The sequence below is a fragment of the Paroedura picta genome, chromosome 2 (genome assembly GCF_049243985.1).
Source record: "Paroedura picta isolate Pp20150507F chromosome 2, Ppicta_v3.0, whole genome shotgun sequence".
Lineage (NCBI taxonomy): Eukaryota > Metazoa > Chordata > Lepidosauria > Squamata > Gekkonidae > Paroedura > Paroedura picta.
This window is the reverse complement of record NC_135370.1, coordinates 160,086,551-160,107,660: the sequence shown is the minus strand read 5'-3', so window position 1 is coordinate 160,107,660 and position 21,110 is coordinate 160,086,551. Positions and strand designations below refer to the sequence as shown.

The window sequence follows — 21,110 nt, the reverse complement described above, 5'->3', positions numbered from 1 at the left end:
CAAACTTTCAAGTCTCCCTTACTCTTTGAATTGTCACACTTCCCTCTTCTGCATAAGCCTGACTTGCTGTTGTATTTCTATTATCATTATTATATATTTTCTTCAATTTCTATATAAAAGGGCGCTTAGGACGGTTGTGCGAGGCACTCGAAAGGCAAAGACCTTCAGCTATGACTGCACTGATATTCAACAGTTTCCTTCATGTTTAATTATAGCTCCAGGGTGCCAAAACCTGGAGAAGCTCCAAGCCAAGTTTACCTATGGCTCTACAGCAGGGAGTCCCAACCATGGTTACACGAGAGCTCCCCAAGGATTACGTGGCCTTGGCCAGAAGTTCTCTTTCTCCACAATGGAAATGGTAAATGATCAGTCAGCTCCTGCACCTTACTTCTGCACCCACTTCTCTGAAAGGACATGACACCATTTCTAGGGGTTCCTCCAACCCTGAAAAATATTTCAGGGGTTCCTCCAGCCATGAGCTTGAAAAAGGCTGCTCTATAGATTCACAGAGTTGGAAGGGACCTCCAGGGGCATCTAGTCTAACCCCCTGCAGAATGCAGGAAATTCACAACTACCTGCCCACCCACAGTGACCCCAGTTTCATGTACAAATGATGCCCCTCCTCCCAAAAGAAGAATCCCTGGCAAGTCTGGCGTGGAGGAGATTATCCTCCTGACCCTAAAGTGGCGATCAGCATTTCCGTGGGCATGCAAGGCTGGAGAGAGGCAAGGCGTTGTGAAAGGCTCTGGAGGGCCTGCGTCTCTTCTCCCGTGTTCTCCTCAGCGTGCTCTGAATCCAAGCTCTCCTTAGGCCTGCGACGGACTTGGGCTTGCCACGGCCATGCCAAGGAAGGCTCTGCTTGTTCAGCCTGTCCCTGCAGGACCCCAGCCAGGTAGGGGGGGGGGGAGAGACGCCTTGCGTACCAGGCACTGGAAGGCCACAGCCCCTCTGCACGGGGGTCGCAACGCACCTCAGTCCCCATTTCGAGCCTCGCATCTGGGATAACGCCCCTCCTCCTCCGCCTGCCCAATAAAACGGGCCTGTCAATTTCCGCACGTTCTTTATTTTGGACATCCCGGCCTTCTGCCATTCCCTCCCAGCCAGCCAGCCAGCCAGCCAGCCAGCCAGCCAGCCTCCCTCCCTCCTCCGCCCCGAATTCCCCGTCCTCCAACCCGTCCTGGGGGGCTCAGCTTACCCTCGGCCGCACTCTTTGAGAGCAGAGATCGGCCCCGCAGCAACATAGGAGAAGGGGGACGAGCAGCACCAGCCACTCTCGGCCAGGCCGCAGCCTAGTCGGGGCTGCCCCTGCTCGGGCTTCCGGGAGACGTGGCCACCGGAGCGAAGGCGTCAGGACCCGGCGGCCACACACCCTCCCCGAAGGCGCCTGCGCAGACGAGGCCAGGCGCGGAAGTGACGTGGAGGCCGACCCGAGAGGCGACCGCAGGCGCGCAGGGATGACTCAAGCACTTCTGGGTCGACAAGGACTCACGCAGAGGACGCAAGGGCATAAAGTTGGCGAAGGGCTAGAGCGGCACCAAGCCGTGTGTGTTTCCGTAGCCCGTGATCGCGCTTGGGTTTCGCCGGCGTCCTAAGGGTTGGGGCGTGCTCGTGCCCGTCACGCGCTGCTTTTGAGGGGACCCGGCATTGGATGGGCGCGCGAAGCTCACGCCTTGATCTGAAAGGTGCCACTGGACTCCCATTTTGTTCTTCTCCTTCAGACCAACACGGCTACTCACCTGCATCTACCTTTATGGGGAACAAAATGGGAGTCCAGCGACACCTTGAAGACCAACAGAGTTTTGTCCAAGGCGTGAACTTTTGCGTGCACGCACACTTCCCTCAAGGAAGCTCACACCTTGAATGTCCCACTGGACTCGCATTTTGTTCTGCTCCTTCAGACCAACATGGCTACCCACCTGCGTCTACCTTTGTGGGAGTTTGCTGGAGGGGTAAAAGCCTTTCTGACAGAACATCTGCCTTGTATTGGCGGGTCCAGCAAAGGGAGATTTGACTTTATGCGTAGGCCCTGGAAATCTTGTGGATCTCTGAGATGTTACTTCGGACTCCAAAATTGTTTTCACTGTACACAAAAGGGGGGGGGGGTGTCCATGCTGGAGCTGCTGTTTTTTAAAAAGCTGTTGAAAGATCGATGCAGCTAGAGGGAGGAGATGCCTTAGGGCCAACATAATTAATTTGCTATCGCTCTAGGAATTTGAAGACAAGGTTTAAGGAAATCCTGATATTATTTGGTAAAGAAGAAGGGTAGGTTTGTTACATGACTGAGGGCAGCCAGGAGGGAAGAGGTTCAAGGCAAGGTGACCCTAAAGCAGCTTTCTCAACCAGGGTTTCCTGAAATTCAGGTTTATTGGTGGTGCTGCAAGAGTTTCTCAAATGGATGGGAGCAAATTAATTTTAAAATATATTTTTAATGTGCTAAACTTTTAAAGGCGGAAATTATCATATATGATCATGTTGATCCCCTCCCAAAATGGCCAACGATGGGACTGGGGGGAAAGGGGAGGGGGCCTGGGTGGGTGTGTCCACAGCTATGCTTCCATATTCTGCACAATTGTGCCATTTCTGTTTTTTTTTCAAAGCCTAAATAATGTTTTAGGGCAGGCGTGGGCAAACTGTGGCCCTCCAGGTGTCCATGGACTACAATTCCCATGAGCCCCTGCCAGCAAATGATAGCAGGAGGGCAACAGTTTGCCCAGTCCTATTTTAGGGGTTTTTCAACTGTAAAAAAGTTGAGAAAGGCTGCTCTATGTCATCGCATCTCTGCTGAGCTCCCTTTCTTCCCCAGACTCCACCCCTCTACATGTTCCACTCCTAAGTCCCCAGGATTTTCCCAAGCAGGAGCTGGCAACCCTACACACAGAAGGGTGTGTGCTTGTGGTGAAACAAGTCAGGTATGCACTCATGAATGTGGTAAAGAGAAGTGGGACTATCAAAATGGCTAGTTTCAATTTCATCACTGGAGGAGGCAGTGAAGTCCTGAACTAGAAGAAAGGAGGTGGTGGAGTAGCCTTTAGTAAAGCATGAAGGTGGGGCAGAGCTCTCGAGGATTCCTAGAGTTGCTGTGATTCAAAGAGGTGTAGTTGTGATGTTTAGCCTGATAGATGGGCTGCAGTTGCTTTAACTGAGCAGTAATGGTGCCAGGAACAACGAGGAAATCTGGTCTTACAGAGAAAGGGACTCCTGATTTTGCACTTTGTTTTGTAAACATCTGGCACAACAGAGTCTTTATTAGTTCCTGGCTGCAAGCCTTGATTGGTTTGAGCCAAGAATTGTCATTGCTTAATTCAGGGACCTGTTTTCAGTTTCAGGACTCACTTAATAAGAGCAGAAAACCACTGACCATGTGTAAAGTTCCAGATTTACCACTCCTGAGTAAATTCAACCAGCCCTCTTTGTGTATCTGGTACAGTCCAATTGCTAGAAAATAATCAGACATGTTAGTGCCACGCAGCTCTGCTGTTGATTTTTTGCCCAGCTTTGGGAAAGTCAGTGTGTACCTTTCTCAATTCTCCCCACTACAAAGCACTCTGCAAATTTAAATGGTAGAAAAATTAGCTAATGCAACATTATGCAAACTGTATTGGCCCAGAAAATAAAAAAGACTTGTGGGTTAGGGAAGAGACTTAATAATAGTAACAACAACTACTACTTTGTTTTTCTAACCTGCCCTTCCTGTGAGGTTCAGGGTAGATGACATCAAATAATGAAATATAATCATAAGGTTAAAAGCATATATTAATTTAAGTTAATTAAAGCTTGGTTCAGATATAAAGCAAAACCATGGATTTTTTAAACTATGATTTGTTTGTAAAGCCAATCTTCATCGTATAGGCCATTTTTCAAATTCTGGCTTGAGTTTTAAAAGAAAAGATTGCTAGGAATTATCAGGAATCAAACATAAAAATGCCAGTGTTAAAATATGACTTGTACTAGTATGCAGAGTAGTATCTATAGTGCCAAGAATGTGACCTAATAACAGAGTAGTTCCCCATGCTAGTATGAAAGCTTATGCAAGCTTCTGCCTTACCTAACAATGCTGTTGTAAAGATGATTTATCTGGGGAAGAGTTTGGGTTGCTTGAAAACTATAAATGCTGTTGTAAATTCATCTGCATTTAATAAATTGATGAGTTTTGGAAGGCTCATCTCAAGAGATAATATTGGATAGGTTGAAGAAGAACATGAGAGGAGAGCAGCCTGACGAAATAGGCTGGAAGTTGTGGACTTTCATTGGTTGGACAGAAGTAGGTAGGAAGATGTATGGTTGGACTCTTTCTTTGTAAATTGTTATGTATGTTAGGGTTTAAGGATTGAAGAGCCAGTATTGTGTAGTGGTTAGCCTGCTGAACTAGGTTCTGGGAGACCCAGGTTTGAATCCCTGTTCTGCCATGGAAAAATGCCGGCTGGCCTCTTAACGTAACCAACCTCGCAGCACTGTTGAAAAGATAAAATGTGGGAGACTGATGTAAGCCAGTTTTAAGTCCCCACAGGGAAGAAAGGCAAGGCATAAATGAAGTAAATTGGGAGAAAATAAATAAGGACTGCTAGAATGATTAAAATATTAGCACAATAAATTAGTCTTATCTGAAAATCTGATCTGAATCTGATCTGAACATATAAATAAAACAGTAAGGGGGTGGTGGGAGGAGTTCAGACTCATTACCTAACCACCAATCAGGTAGGCTGTCATGGTTGTCCTGTCCATGATTGGCCGGCCAGCCAGCTAACAGCCAATCAGGAAGGATGTCCTGCCCCTGGCTGCATCCCCCTCCAACTTCTTCCATATGGAAGAAGTACCAGCCTGCAGTAAGCTGGGCAGCCAGTGGGACCTGAGGTGAAGGGTGGAGGGCCTGGGACTGTGGGCCTGTTGGCAGGGGAAGGAGGGAACCCCTGCCATGCTCGTCCCTGCCCTAAGCAGCCCTGGCCACAGCCTTGTCAAACCTTGGCAGGGCTACCCAGGTTGGGGGGTGGGTGGGAGGGAGTCCCTGCCAGCGCTCTCTCCCACCCTGAAAAGGCCTGCCTGGGGCAGTGGGGGAAGAAGGAAGGGAGTCCCTCTAAGTGCTCTTGCCCCGGGCAGGCCAGCTGAGGCCTGTAGATGCTGTGGCAGTCCTTTTGGGGGTGGAGGGGGAAAAGAGGAGAGAACAATATTGGCTATATATCAGGATAAAATGTTCAGAGTATTTCAGCAGTGCCTAAGGAGGTGATGAGCTCTCCCTCACTGACAGATACTTATCCTGGTTGCTCTAGGCCAGTGATTTTCAACCTGGGGGTCGCAACAGTGGCGACGGCCTCAGCGACCCAAGGGGTTGCAGCATTAGGAAGGTTGAGAACCACTTTTCTAGGCTGCTGCTACATTCAGTAGGGGGGTGGACTAGATGGTCTATATCAGTGGTCCCCAACCCCCGGTCCGGGGACCGGGACCGGTCCATGGATCAGTCAGTACCAGGCCGCAGCTCCTTGTCCTCCTCCCCAGCTGCTGCCTTGGGGGCTGCCCTGCCACTCTGCTGCCAGCTCACCTTTAGTGCTCTCCAGCGGCTGCCGTGGCTGGGGCTCCCCCTCGGCATGGCACTGCACAGCTGCTGCTGGCAGCGCCCCCCAGTGGGTGGTGGGAAGTCAGGGGCGCCAGCAGGAAAGCAAGTGGAGCAGCAACATGCCTCAGCAAAAGACTAACCCCCCCCCCCCGGCCTCAGTAAGATTGTCATGTGTTGACCGGTCCTCGGTGATAAAAAGGTTGGGTTCCACTGGTCTATATGGCCTTTTCCCACTCTATGATTATTTACATGGCAATGCTCTTGATGAAATTTCAGCTTTCAGCCAGCAGGGGCCACTAAAGCTTTTCAGCATAATTATTCAGGCCACAAAATTGTGTCCTGGAGAGAAATCTCCTGAAATCTACAAGGTCCACTAGGCACATGTTTATTTTGGTTGCAAGAGACTAACATGGGATTAACATCTCTGGGATTAAATCCTTTCAGTCAGTCTGAAGGACTGAAATTGGTGGAGAAATGTTGGCCAATCGTGAATTAAACTAAGAGAGAGCCAGCTTGGTGTAGTGGTTCGGAGTGCAGACTTCTAATCTGGTGAGCCAGGTTTGATTCTCTGCTCCCCCACATGCAACCAGCTGGGTGACGTTGGGCTGGCCACAGCACTGATAAAGCTGTTCCGACCAAGCAATAATATCAGGGCTCTCTCATATGTCCCGACCTATCCTGTGCGTCCCATATTGAACGTGGAAGATTAGGACCTGTAGTTACACTATTAAGACCTTGATATTGGGACCATTTGGGTTGGAGGAATATTGTTTTGTACCACCATCTTTATAACTGTTTCAATTTTGTGACTAATGTTATTATGTTTTAATGTGATTTTATGGGCTATGCTGTTCTATTCTGTAAGCTGCCTTGAGGCAACGTTGTCAAAAGAGGTGGGGTATAAATTAAAAAACTGAACACAGGATGTGATTATTTCATTTAGTGTGATTTGGGTGTCTTTATCCAGGCTTTGTTTTCCTTCATTGAGATTTTGGCTGGGTGCCCTATTTGTATCTGCTAAGAACCTCTTGTGGCGCAGAGTGGTAAGGCAGCAACATGTTGTCTGAAGCTGTCTGTCCATGAGGTTGGGAGTTCAATCCCAGCAGCTGGCTCAAGGTTGACTCAGCCTTCCATCCTTCCGAGGTCGGTAAAATGAGTACCCAGCTTGCTGGGGGGTAAACGGTAATGACTGGGGAAGGCACTGGCAAACCACCGCGTATTGAGTCTGCCATGAAAACGCTAGAGGGCGTCACCCCAAGGGATAGACATGATCCAGTGCTTGCACAGGGGATACCTTTACCTTTTATATACATTGGCTTGCAAACATAATCACCCCCTTTGGTGTTTGTCCTGTTTTTTTGTCATGTTTTATTGCATTACAAACTAAGTTGAACTGCCATAAGTTGGGTTGCGGGGAAGGCTATCACCATGTGAGTCTCTCAACATGCCTACCATTTTGAAGGTGCAAAATCTTTTTTACTATGACACAAGCAGTACTTAAGATATGACTGTGCATAAGTATTCGTCCCCCAAAGTCAATACTTTGTCGAGCCACCTTTTGCTACAGTTACAGCTACAAGTCTCTTGGGGTATGCCTCTATCACAGCCTTTTTCAACTTTTTGATTGATTATTTATTAATTACATTTCTTTACCGCCGCTCCCAGGGTAACCAAACATATAATAAAAACAACATCACAAGAATAAAACATCTTAAATTAATAATCCCCTTAATTGCTCTTAAAACTCTATAAAACTCTATAATTTCATGGAGATCCCCCTGAAAAAATGTTTCAGGCTTCAAGGAGCCCTGGAAGTGATCTCAGCAGGCCACACACCCCTGCCACATCCCCAAAAGTGACATCACCACCTGTGACAATAGGAAGACTGAAGGAGGGGAAACAGGAGATGGTTAAGGTGGGAGTGAGTGTGCAGGTTCCACCCCCTCCCAGGTACAGAACCACAAGAGTAATTTCTCATGCCTGGAGGAGGGGTGTGTGTGGAAACAATGGAAGTTCCCTAGCTTGTGGCCAAATCCATTAAGGTAGTTGGGGAAAGGATGTGGACCCCCTCCAGAATTCCCATAGACCCCTGGTGAGGAATCCCTGCTCTATCAGCTTAGCACATTAGCCACTGGAAATTTCACCTATTCCGCAAGGCAAAATTGCTCCAACTTCAAGTTAGATGAGTAACGTTAGTGTGCAGCAATTTTCAAGTCATGCCACAGATTCTCAATGGAATTTGATTAGGCCATTTCAATACTTTAACCTTCTTCCCTTACACGCTTTCAGTGTAGCTTTGAGGTCATTGTCCTTCTGTGATTTGAAACTATGTTCCAGTCTCAAATCTGGCTTTTTCCTGGCCACCCTCCCATAAAGCCCCATTCTGTGGACAGATGTTCCCATCTCCGCTGTGGATCTCTGCACCTCCTTCATTGTTATCCTTGGTGTCTTTCTTGCATCTCTGATTAATTCCCTCCTTGCCCAGTCTGCGAGGATGGTCTTCTCTTGGCAGGTTTGTAGTGGTGCCATGTTCTTTCTGTTTTGTTATAATGGATTTAATGGTGTTCTGTGGGCTATTCAAAGTTTGGGATATTTGTTTATAACATTTGTTTATGACACCCAGCTCTTCCTCCTGATGGACAGCCACCCTGATTCTCCCCCAAAATCTTTAGTCAGATGGAAGCAGTGACAAGGTGGCTCAGAGTCTGGAGCTCAACCCTTCAAAGACTGAGGTCCCGTGGCTGGGCAGGAATGGCCTAAGCAAGGAAGCACACCTACACAACCTGGACGGAGTGTGGCTATCAGTAATTACACCAGAAACCTGGGTGTGATCCTTGATGCCTCCCTCTCCATGGAGGCACAATAGTAGTGTGGCAAGTCTTTTACCACCTACACCAAGCTAAGCTACTAGCGGCCTAGTTGGCCATAGACACCCACCTCCATGACCTGAACTAAACTGACCTCCCTACTGGCTAATGTTAAAAGTTGTTCTTACAGTGTGAATCTGTTATAATATTCAGTTCAATCTGGAACCACTGTTAAGAACACTGTTACAATGATTATTATATATATCCATGACATTTTATGTAAACTACCCTGATGGTGATGCAGAGTCGGGGCCTTTCAGGTCTATTTATACAGACAGTGGCAGAACATGTGCCACTTGAACTGCTCGCTGTTGGATCCTAATTAACAAATTATGTGACTTCTGAAGTTAAGTTGGACCAAATCTTATTTAGGGGTGTCACCTTCAAAGTGGTAGGCATGTTGTGAGAACCACAGGGTGCTAACCCCCAAAACAGGACAAAACATCAAGGTTGTGTGTGTATTAATACTTTTGGATCCAACAAAATCAACTACATCATCTCAGGCTTATTTACATGCTTGTCTAACATTGTATATGCCATTATAAGAAGAAGAAGAAGGAGGCACAAGAGTTCAAATGAATTGATTCTCTCCTTGTCCGGTTTCTTCACGGTCCCACTTCCACAGCAGTAAGCGGCTACCTCGGGAATCTTTCCTAGAACAAAATTTGAATCCAAAGGCGCCTTTGAGACCAACACATTTTATTCAAGATGTGAGTTTCCACATGCATCTGAGGAAGCAAGCGTGACTGCCCACAAAAGCCTACGCCTTGAGGAAAACTTGTTGTTGTTGTTAGGTGCCAAGTACATAGAGTTCTCATGGCAAAGATACTGGAGTGGTTTGCCATTTCCTTCTCCAGTGGATCACCTTTTGTCAGAGCTCTCAGCTATGACCTGCCCGTCTTGGGTGGCCCTGCACGGCATGGCTCATAGCTTCACTGAGCTCCGCAAGCCCCCTTGCCACAACAAGGCAGCGATCCTTGAAGGGGGGGGGGGGGGGGGAGAAAACTTAGTTGGCCTTAAAGCTGCCCCTGGACTCAATTCTTGTTCTGCCCCTTCAGACCAACGCGGCCGCTCACCTCCATTTTCCCTCCCTAGAAACAGCCTCCTCCTTTAGGGCAAACTCTCCCGGGCTCGGGGGCCTTCAGGGCGGAGTAGCCCTCCACGCAGCTTACCCCCCATCCCCGACCTGAGGCTCACTCCGAAGCCGCTTCCCCGGCGGCCTTGAGAGCGCGCGGCCTGCAGGCCCACAGGCCGCGCTCCGTCAGGCTCGGCATCCGTCCCGCGCAGAGGGGCCGGCGGGAGGAGCAGCGTCTGCCGGCTCCACCCCTGCGGCCGCCGCCCCGCCTCTGACCTCGGCGTGGAGAGAGACTGTCCCCGCCAGCCGCCGCCGCCGCCGCCGCCTGCCTTTGGGTGTCCCGCGGAAGACGGGCTCGGGCGGCCCCGGCGCGCCTCTCCATCCGCCTGGGGAAGAGGAGTAAGTCCCGCCGGGCTTAGAGGCGTCGGGTGGGATCCGCAGGGGAGGGACGGCGCATGGCTCCCCGCTCCTCTTGCCGTGGTCGGGGGGCTCTGGCTGCCTTGGCAAGGGAGCCCCAGGATAGGGTCACGGCATAGGGAGATGTGGGGTGGGGGAAAGGGCGTCTGGGCTGCAGTTCCTGCCGGTGTGGTCTTGTGGTTTGAGTCTAGAGCTAGGTGCTGGCCGGGGAGAGACCGGTCCGGATGCCTGCGCCGCCACAGAAGCTTTCTGGATGACCTTGGGGCGGGGGGGGGGGGGGCGGGGGGGCAGGCATTTGCTCTTAGCTTATCCTACCTCGCAGGGTTGTTGCGAGGATGACCTAGAGACGAGCACAATGACCGGTGCAGCTTTGGGTCCCCCTGGGTGGGATGGGGAGAAAGGCGGGCTTTAAATGAAGCGAGTCAGTTGAGGATGAGATGAATCTGTCAGCCTCGAGGGCAGGGGTGACCCAACTGTAGCTTTCCAGGTGTTCCTGGGCTGCAGCATGCTCATGTTAACTGTAGTCTATGGATATCTGACCCACAGTTGGGTCACCGCTGCTGTAGGGGATTTTGCTGCTGCGGACAGACTCGGCTGTTCTTTGGGAACAGGGCCACTGAGTTGACCGTTACAGAATGATTGGGGAATCTCAGCTTTTAGACACAGGTACTGCAAACTTTCACTTTAAAAAGTCACCACTGTTCGAAAGCACATGACTGACCACCCCACTTTGCTGATGGGAAGCAGCACAGGGTGCGTCATCTGTACAGCTTTACGTGTGGTGTCCTTTGGGAGAAGATCTATGGCTTTTTCCCCAGAGGTGTTTAGATTCCAGGCTGGGTTCCATCAATGCCCAACTGTGAGCATAAAGAGCTGCTACAGAGCAAGTTGTGAAAAGACACATGAGTGCATACCTGTCTCTTAAGATGCAGGAACAGGTTATATGGGAAGGATGTGTGGAACTCTTAATTTTCTCTCTAGAGTACAAACCTAGGCGTTCTTGATAGATGCAGAGGTTTTCCTTTGAGGATATCTTACAACAACCTGGGAAATGACGTATGATTGGGCAGTTTGCAGGAAGACCTGAGCCGGTGCAGATTCTTGTGGAGTCAAAAGGTGGTAGCTGGAATATCTGAGGTTTTGTGTGTCCAGTGAAACTGTGAATAGGCTTGGAGCAGACCAGACTGTATAATTACTTCCTTTGTGCACAAATAACTTTAGGCAATTTCTTCCAAGAACTCTTGTTGTTCCTAGTTCAAATAGACAGGGAGAGATGTGTCTGTAATCATTTTGTCTGCCCCTCTCTTAACACTGTCAATTGTGATGGCAAAATAAAACTCTCTGTTCTCAGAGGTCGGATCTTTCATCGTGGTTAAAGAGCTATTGCCAGTTCCTGAGGACCGGCTGCTAGAGGTGACTATCACCATCTGATACCAAATTACTATCTTATATCAAATACCCAGGAGGGTATTTCCTCACGGCCTATGGGGCCTAAGTAGGTTAGGGTTGATTCAGTGAGGCAATCTCTAGATTTGTTTTACCACAGCTCGCAAGTAGGAAGAGCAGCAGTACGTAGCTTTCAAATGTTTTTTCTTGTACTCTTGCTAGTGTCACAATGAGCCTTAGGGGAGGGCGGCATACAACAGGACCTCCACCATCAGTACTAATTCCAGTGGGGAATCAGTTCCACACAATATATTTCTGGCCACTCAGCACTTAACGCTCAGGGCGGCTGTCCCGCCCCTAAGTGCCTCCTCCTCCAACTGGCTTGCCTGTCTGTCCAGCAGCCAGCCATTTGCCTTCTGTCCCCCAGCCCTGACCACCCCCTCCTCCTTCCACTTCCCTCGGAGGCTGCAGATTCTTGCCAGGTGAGAGTTACCTCTGCTGGTGAGTTCCCTAACAGCTTCCTGCAGCCTTTCCAGGTCCTGGGGGGAGGGGGAGGCCGTCCGTAGAGTTCTTCCACACGCACCCCCCACAATCTAGTGCCCGTTGTACTCCTGAATGCAACAGGCTTGGCCCCTGGTTAATATATAATTTACAGTTCAATCCTGAATAGAAGCGTGGGCTGATTTTGCATAAGATTGCACTATTAGTCCATTGCATGTGGATCAAGCCAGTCTGCTTTGAAGTTGAAATACAAAAAAATTAGTCAGCGATGTAGCGCACTGCTAAATATTCTAGAAAAGTATTATAAATGCTTTAAAAACCATACAGGGTAAGTAAATAAATGTACTATTCTCTGTAAATATTGTTGACGTGATTAGTTCAGTGACAGAAATAGGACATTAAATTAACATTAAAACTGTGTTTGGAAACAGCTGAAATCTTATTTTTAAATTAATTATATATTTATTTCAATTATGCCATCCTTTTCTCCCCAGTGGGAGTGGCTTACAATGTTCTCTCCCTTTCCACTTTACCCTCACATCATGCCTATGAGGTAGATTAGGCTGAGTGTGTGACTGGCCCAAGGACACCCATCAAACTTTCATGGCAGAGTGGGAATGCTTTGGGATGCTTAGGGCTGATCCTGCGTTGAGCAGGGGGTTGGACTGGATGGCTTGTATGGCCCCTTCCAACTCTATGATTCTGTGAAATTAAGCAATACATTTACAGTTTCAACCACGTGAAAAAAGTGTGCAGGCATTTTTTTTTCTTTGCGAGGGATACTCGTGAGCTGTAAGTTATGAGATCAGTTTTTTGGCGAAACTAGCTGGCTTTGCAATCTTGAAGGGTGCAGCATGTGCCAAGATAAATAGAAAGTTCCTCTTTCCGGAGTTTAAACCTACCAAGGTGGTGCCCATGCTTGGGCAGTTTTTTTAGAGCTGTATTTTGGAGAGTCAGGGGTTAATTTGATGCTTTAGTGGTGGGTTTGTCTTAGTGGTTTTAAAATGTGATTTTTAATTTCCCTCCTCGGTGACCCTTGTAAAGGCAGAACGGTGGGATACAAATTCTGTAAATAAATAAAATAATATTTTGCCTTGCCTAGATTTTTCAAATGTTTATGATTATGCAGGAAGTGGCCATCTTCTAAGTTGCTTATTCCATGGACTTATCAAAGGTTTCCACTCCCCCCCCCCAAAAAAATCTGGTTGCACTAGAATACTACCTGTGGTGCTAAAGCTCAAATTATAATGGGCACCATTCTCTGCCACAGACTAGTTAAGATTTTGCAATCAGATTCAGCTACTCTGTTTAGTTCATCCTTTTTCAATCTTTTGACCATGGAGGAGCGCTTGAAATAATTTTTCAGGCTTCGACCAGCCCCATATTACCAGAAGATACATCATCACCCACATTAACAGGCAGAGTCGAGGAGGAATGGGGAGGAAGACAGGGCACGGTTTAAGGCAGGACTAGATGTGGAAGCTGTGCTCCTGCTCAGGGTAGAAACTACAAGAGAACTCACTCATGAGGGGAGAGGGGGTGCGATGGAAGTGGATGATTCCCTAGTCTATTAAGGCCTAATACAAAATGCTACGGACCCCCACTTGAAATGCTTGCAGACTCCAGGGTTCTGTGGACACCTGGTTGGGGATTCCTGGTCTTGTTAATTTGTCTGAGGTATTTGGCCCATTTAGACCAAAATAATCTTGATGAAACTTGAGACCACGTGAAATACCTGGTTCAATAGTAATTGCAGAGCAACCAAGATGCAACTTACCCACTAACTAGGGTTAAGCCTTGTTTTGGAATCTGGATTCATGGGCAGAAAAGCCAGCCATAGTTTATGGATCAGGAGATGAAGGGAGTCCTTGGTTCTTGAACGTGAGTTAAGAGAAGGTGAAAGGACGAAAGGCAATTCATACCAGAAGACTTCTAACAATGAAATTCGTATCCATCTGGACTGAGCTGCTGAGTAATAAGCATGACAGATTCCCCAGAAAGCCAAGTTGTCTTCAGCCCCAGATCTTTGTCTTGTAATTGGAGAGAAGTGTGGGGTGTGTGGCAGGAGGCATGGCAGAGCTGTGAAGTGAGGTAACCAGGTGACCAAACTGGCCCGGCCAGTGAGCGGAGTGTATGCCCAAGACATCCCGCAGAAACTTCTAATAACCCACAGAAGGTATGTGGAAGAAACCTGGTTTCTTCTCAGCAGACGAGTCAACATAGAGGAGTTTGGAAAATCCAGTTGCAATGTTTTAGAAGTTAACGAATGAATTTCAGCTCACGTTCAAAAAACAGCCCAAGCCATCTGCCCCAAGCATTCATAGAACCTTTCGTATCTGCATTTCAAATATGTGCGCTATGTTTAGCTGTGTATTGAAAAGACATAACGGTTACCCAGACTGGTTTTGTGATAAATCTGGAATGTTAAAACACGGCGCATGCTTGATGTCGGTGTTAAAATTCATGCTCGGGGCAATTGTCTTGCAGTGATTTGCACAGTGGCTTGCCAAGGACTTCTTAGCAATGTTTTTCTTTGATCAAATCTGGGTGCTGATAATGTTATCACCAGAGTCTGCCCAAAAGAAGTTTCCTTTTCTCCTTTGTCTCTTTTTTTTCTTTTTTTTTTAAAGATGGAACTAGTTTGTTTTTCATTGCCCTTTGACCGCCTTGTTAGGGACATCATTGCAGGAAAATGGTAACAAGGGTCAACCTTTCATTCCTGCAGTTGTAGTGTGAGACAGCATGATGTGTTACAGTGAGCATTAAAACTAGGACCTGGGTTCAAATCCTGATTCTACCATTAAACTCACTGGGTGATCCTGTACTGGTCTGCCTCAGACCTACCGGCCTTACGGGAAGGTTGTGAGGATAAAATAGAAGGGGGTATAATCGGGTGCAAAGCCCTAAACTCCTTGGTGGAAGTGTAGGGTGAAAGGATGAAATAAAATATTTGCCTTGGTCTTCCCAACAAGGGTAAGTGCATCATTGAACGGCAGATCTATGCAGCAGATAACCCTTGAGCCAATTACACGCATACTCTGGCCTCCCCAGTGTTTTTGGAAATCTGGTAGGGAAAACCCAGTTGCTAGAAAGGGCCACATCTGTACAATACCTGTTGAGGAAACAAGATGTGGGACTAGATGGACTAGGGATGCCTGGACCTCCATGGCCACTGGTGGGAGATGAGGATCCATATTAGAAAACTCTTGGAGATTTGGGGCTGGAGCCTGGGTTGGACAGAACCTCAATGGGGTACAGTGCCCTAAGGTCCATGCACCAAAGCATCTGCTTTCTCCAGGGAACTGATTTTTGCAGTCTGGACATGAGCTGTAATTCTGGGGGAATCCCCAGTTCCCATCCGGAGGCTTTCATCCCCAAGATAGATGGACGGTTGGTCTGATCCTGGGTTCTTATCTTTGGAATAGCCTGGGTGCCTCCATAATTTGTAGAAAACCAGCACCCTTGGTAGGCAGCCAGTTTGCATAAGTGAAGGTGCCTCGAGATGAATTACCACTTCAGAAGTCATGCTGAGACTTCCTTACAGAGTTTTCCAGAAGCAAATATATCATTCAGAAAAGTCGTCTTTTCTCACAACCAGTGACAAGCCACATTTCACCAGGGAGTGTTCCTGTACATACACTCTCCAAAATACTACGGTTATCTCAAGTTTCCTGTGTGCTGAAATAGATTGTGCTGAGGATTTCCTGATGGCTTACACACTGCCCTTGGTGGGATGGCAAAGTAGATAAATAATTAACCCTTTTAACAAGGATCGTCTGCTGCGTCTAACTCTGTTTTCATCAGCTTAGGCAAATATAGGTCGAAGGTCCGAAGAACAGAACAGAGGCTTGGCCAGAAATTCCTCCGATTCAATGAAATGGGAATGGCCAGTCCATACTTGCAGGCAGAGGGTGAGCAGTAAAATTAGCACACGGCATTACAGCCATTTCATTGTACCTGAGGAAGTTTGCCTGCACACGAAAGCTCATACCTTGAATAAAACTTTGTTGGTCTCAAACTTTGTGCTGTTGCTATGGACCAACATGGCCACCCACCAGAAATAGTTCAAAGAACAGTTCATTCATTTATTTATTAAAATGTATACATTAGATTTTTATGCTGTCACTCCCTGGGTCACCGACCCATGGGGGTTTATAATAATTAAAAAATATACAGTTAAATCAATAGGTAAAATGACCCATAAAACAGCCCAGCAGCATTGCCACACAGAATTACAACACAGCGTACATCATAGTTGACTATGCTGTGATCTTCTAGCTGCTTGAGGCCTCAAAGGTTTCAAGGAGAGACCTAAAACAGTATCTGGTTCAGAGTGCTATGGACCTGAGATTCTGCCCTCTTCTTGGCACCCCCTCTGTGAAGCCAAGGAGAGTAGAGTACCATATGCGATAGAATAGACAATTGTAGTCCATGAACATCTGGAGGACCACAGGTCGACTACCCCTGAGAGTATAATAAAATCAGAGTCCAGTGGCACCTTTAAGACCAACAAAGATTTATTCAAGGCATGAGCTTTTGAGTGCAAGTCTGAGGAAGAGTGCTTGCACTCGAAAGCTCACACCCTGAATAAATCTTTGTTGGTCTTAAAGGTGCTACTGGACTCTGATTTTATTGTGCTACTTGAGACCAACATGGGTACTCACTTGAATCTATCCCTAAAGTATCATAGTCTGTTCAGAAGGGGAGAACATTATTTTTCCTCCCCAGCCACTGCAGACTGCCGTCTCCGTATTCAGAAAATCTAGCTGTCTTTTTCTTATAAGGGCTCTGCTGGGGCCTCCTCCCCCTCTTGTTGGGATGACCTTGGCCAAGTTGCATTAATGCCAAATCATCAGTAGGGAGTGCTGAGCCTGTGCATTCAGGCAAACACTTCAGAACAGGTGGGACAACTTAACAGACCTAGCTGATAACTCGCAGCCGCTCCCTTCCACCCCTGTGTCTCACTAAGCTTTGCAAAAGCATATTGGAACCCACACTCTTGTATTGGTGGAGATGGGGTAAAGTGTGTGATTTTTAAATTGGGCGGGGGGGGGGGGGCTGAACTGGATGCCGCTTCATGGTAGGGCCACCCCTGCCATAGGGTTTTCAAGGCAAAAGAACAGAGGTAGTTTGCCATTTTCTGCTTTTTGTGTGGCAACCCTGGGCTTGTTCGGTGGTCTCCCGTCTAAAGACTAACCAGGGTCAATCCTGCTTAGCTTTACAGACCTGTCAAAGTCAGGCTCATTTGGCCATCCATGTCAGGGCATTGTGGTGTGAGGAGTAATTGATGGAAAGGGAAATTTATAATTTGGCTCTAGGTAGGAGACTGCAATCTCTGAGCACGGATGCTTAACAGATGCAAATGAATCCAAAAACAGTCCAAAGAACAATTAATTTATTTATTTATTAAAATGTAAACTTTAGATTTTAGAATCCTGCGCAAAAACCCTTCAGCCTCCCCTGGGCTTTCCTTAATGAACTCAGCTGTTGCAGTCCTTCAGTAGAACAAACTTTCAGAGACTCCAGGGAGAAACTGGGGTGGGTTGGGGGATAACCCAGCTGGATGCGTGTCTCCGCTTTGGTGACTCCATACTTTGCGGTTCAGAGCGAGGGGAGGAGGCTGGCTGGCTCCTAGACGACTTGCCTCGAGCTCGAGAGAAGTAGCCAAGTTCCTTTTTCGGTTTAGTCCCAGTCTTCCGATGGCCGGGTGCTCCCAGAACATGTGCCTTCCCCACAGTATCTGCTTGCGATCACGAGGGCTAGTGAGAAGTGGTTCTCATTACACCGCCTTTCCAGTTCGGCAGCATTGTGTACACCCACTATCACAAGGGGCTGAACCAAATTCAAGAACAGGTTCTTGGAGGCTTTCCCTCCTGTCCGAGTCGTGTGTCCTCATTTCGTCCTCCTCCTCCTCCAGTGGGAACACTGCAAGTTTGGCTTCCCTGGCCCGGTTTTCCAGAGGATGAGTGTGCAAAAGTAGAGAATTCGGTAGCGGCACAGCTTGTTTGTTTTTTTCTTTCGAGAAATGCTGTCTCAGCTTCCCATTAATCTCTGGCCTGGTGACTGAATGCAGACAGGGCCAGCCATACCCTAACAGAGAGGGAGCCTGAAAGAGAGACATAGAATCATAGAGTTGGAAGGGGCCATACAGGCCATCTAGTCCAACCCCCTGCTCAACGCAGGGTCAGCCCTAAGCATCCTAAAGCATCCAAGAAAAGTGTGCATCCAACCTTTGCTTGGACTGCCAGTGAGGGGGAGCTCACCACCTCCTTAGGCAGCCTATTCCACTGCTGAACTACTCTGACTGTGAAATTTATTTTCCTGATATCTAGCCAATATCGTTGTACTTGTAGTTTAAACCCATTACTGCGTGTCCTTTCCTCTGCAGCCAGCAGAAACAGCATCCTGCCCTCCTCCAAGTGACAACCTTTCAAAGACTTAAAGAGGGCCGTCATGTCCCCTCTCAACCTCCTTTTCTCCAGGCTGAACATTCCCAAGTCCCTCAACCTATCTTCATAGGGCTTGCAAAGGGTACCTAATGAAGCTAATTAAAAAACAGGATAAGCAGACATCTAAGAATGCAGCTGCTGCTCTGTCGCCATCTTGGATCTTGGTACCTAGTGTTAGCCTCTCCCAATGCTGCCAGAGTGTTTAAAAATGTGCCAGCTGCAGAGTCAGCGTGCTGTCGTGATTAAGAGCAGCGTCCTCTCGTCTGAAGAACCGGGTTTGATTCCCCGCTCCTCCAGATGCAGCCAAGTTGGATGACTTTGGGCCAGTCACACTTCCTCTCAGAGCTCTCCCAGCCCCCTCCTTCCTCACAGGGTGTCTGTTGTGGGGAGAGGAGGGGAAGGGGAAGCCGCTTTGAGCCTCCTTTAGGTAGTGAAAAGCAGGGTATAAAACCCAGCTCTTCTTCTACTTGAGAGGGAGCCTACCATGTCTGATGTGTGTCTCCGCACATCTGCATATCTGCGGGAGCCCTGAATAAGCATGTCTGGGGTGGTGTGTAATAGTGAGTTGGAGAGATTCAGACTTGGGCCTGGGGGAGCCCCAGAGATGGCACCTAAACCACCTTGCAGGGTGGTTGTAGAATCATAGAACCATAGAGTTGGAAGGGGCCATACAGGCCATCTAGTCCAACCCCCGGCTCTACGCAGGATCAGCCCTAAGCATCCTGAAGTTGTTTGTGTGTGTGTGTGGGGGGGGGGAGAAATGGGTGGAAAGCGCATTCTCCCTCAAGCTCCGTGAGATAAAGCTGATCTCAACACAAAGGATTTGCAATGACCACCCGGAACCCAACACAAGCCTCACTGTTCTTATCAGAACCAGAGAACTGTGAGCAATGCCTGTGCAAAAGCCACCTGAGTGAGTTCTCTTTTGACTGTTTTCGAAGCACATGGGAAACTATTGGGTGTGTTTTCTTTTGTTTTAGGTCTACAGTTCTTGATTAAGTCCCTGGTAGAAGAACGGAGAGGATGGCTCTGAAGGTGGCCTTGCTGCTGGGCTGCCTCCTGGGGATCAGCTCCCTCCCCCTGGACGACCCTGAAGATGGCGGCAAGCACTGGGTTCTCATCGTGGCCGGCTCCAACGGCTGGTTTAACTACAGGCACCAGGTGAGAGGGCTTCCTGCTCCGCAAGTGGGAGAAAGAGGTGACGCTAGATGCCTCCTTGCCCCTCTGTGGTTTGATTTATCTGTGTACGTTGCAGTCTGCCTTCCTCCCAGGGGCTCAGTGCAATCAGAAAAATGGGACATTCAGTGGCCAACACATGAGGGTTTTAGAAGTCTAGAACCACTGGGGCCAAGTGAGGCACAGCAAGAGTATCCACATGATGCAGAAATTACATAAATAGGAGCCTGAATGCAATAAGCTGTACACAGCATTATAGACCGGCCGCCCCTAATAATTTATCTGGGGTTTTAAAACCATTTGATGCAATGCAGCCCTGTTACTTGGGCAGAAAAGCCAGGGTAGCAGTGCTGCCTTATGATGTAATGCAGCATATAGCACATGAGGTTGCAAAATGTATAGACCCCTCAAAAAAAGGGGGGTACATGTGGGTCAATTTTCCAGTTTAGTAAAACTTGAGGTTTAAAATATATGATCTCCCAGCTGTGCTGGTTCCAGAATGGAGACCAAATCAGGTTAATAGTTTTGATCCTGTTGTTCAAAGCCCTACATGGTCTGGGGCTTCTGTATCTGTGGGACCGCCTCTTCCATTGTCTCCCACCCATCCCCCAAGAGTACTAGATCATATGATCAAAGCATGGCCAGGGTCCCCGGCCTCAACAAAGCGAATCTGGCCTCGACCAGGGCCCCCGGCCTGATGAAACACTCTGAATAGCAAGAGTATCACGTTTAGGTGACGATACACAATAGTTACCATCTGTAGAAGAGGCTGTCTCTCTACGTTGGAAGAGGAAATGCCTCTTCTAAGATGACAGCTGCCACCCGCAGTTTTTGTATGTGCTTACGAAAGTATTAAACATTTTTTAAAAACTGCTTCCTAATTGTTTGGGGGCTCCTCTTACATTTCTCGATCAGTTAATCTAACCACGTACGTTTACTGTCAGTGGAACCTCTGTGTGTTTGCTCAGGAGTCTATTATGTTTGCCGGATCTCACTCCTGGAAGAGGGTGGGTGAGTCTGCAGCCTTGACATTGAAACCGGCCAGTGGGGGCTTTTTGGATTCTGCATCTGGGATGCTCGTATTGCGATGGAAGGTTACCACACCCCTGTGCTGTAGTAATGCTTCACAATCGCCACTTGTTTTGTAGCGCTTTTGCTGCATGACTCACGAGATGCTTAGGTCTTGCCCTCCTACCCCTATGCAGACGAGGGTGGAGAAAAACTGGACTGCACTGTAATTCTTGTGCAACCTGCAAACAAAAACAATGGCAAATTTACTGCAAGCGGTTTGGGCTAAGGAGAGCCGAGCGTGCTTAGAAACAGATGTTGGAGGGCGAAAAGCATCCCAGAGCCAAGGCGGAAGGAGGAGGATATGTAAACAGCGCTGAGTTAGCTCTACTTGCGTGAAGTCGGTCACGCGGAGAGAGATTGCAACATCAGTGTTTTGATAGCAGCCTGCCTCTTTGTCATCTGAGCTGTTTCACCATAACTATCCTGGGATTGATTCAAATGAGTAGCCGTGTTGGTCTGAAGTGGCACAATAAAATCAGAGTCCAAGAGCACCTTTAAGACCCAACAGAGATTTATTCAAGCTCACGCCTTGAATAAATCTGTGTTGGTCTTAAAGGTGCTACTGGATTCTGGTTTTATTATCCTGGGATTGTCCCTGACCAGAACTCTCAGAGGGCTAG

At 48.0% G+C, this 21,110-nt stretch overlaps 2 protein-coding genes across 5 annotated transcripts in view; one reads left to right on the top strand and one right to left on the bottom strand.

Moving 5' to 3' along the window:
• GOLGA5 (golgin A5) overlaps window positions 1–1,404 on the bottom strand; it is a 34,179-nt gene extending 32,775 nt beyond the window's left edge. Inside the window, exon 1 of the mRNA XM_077323535.1 lies at window positions 1,196–1,404. The gene's annotated coding sequence lies outside the window, so the exon portion shown is untranslated. The remainder of the gene's footprint in view (window positions 1–1,195) is intronic.
• Window positions 1,405–9,742: 8,338 nt separating this feature from the next.
• The window catches only part of LGMN (legumain), a 33,827-nt gene continuing 22,459 nt past the window's right edge, over window positions 9,743–21,110 (top strand). The window contains exons 1-2 of one of the 4 annotated variants that reach the window (XM_077323531.1): window positions 9,743–9,889; window positions 19,224–19,404. In XM_077323531.1, coding sequence (XP_077179646.1) covers window positions 19,267–19,404 — 138 coding nt within the window. In that variant the 5' untranslated portion in view covers window positions 9,743–9,889; window positions 19,224–19,266. Of the gene's footprint in view, window positions 9,890–11,750; window positions 11,795–12,006; window positions 12,123–19,223; window positions 19,405–21,110 lie in introns of those variants that run through there. The other 3 variants (XM_077323533.1, XM_077323534.1, XM_077323532.1) reach the window with 3 other exon arrangements.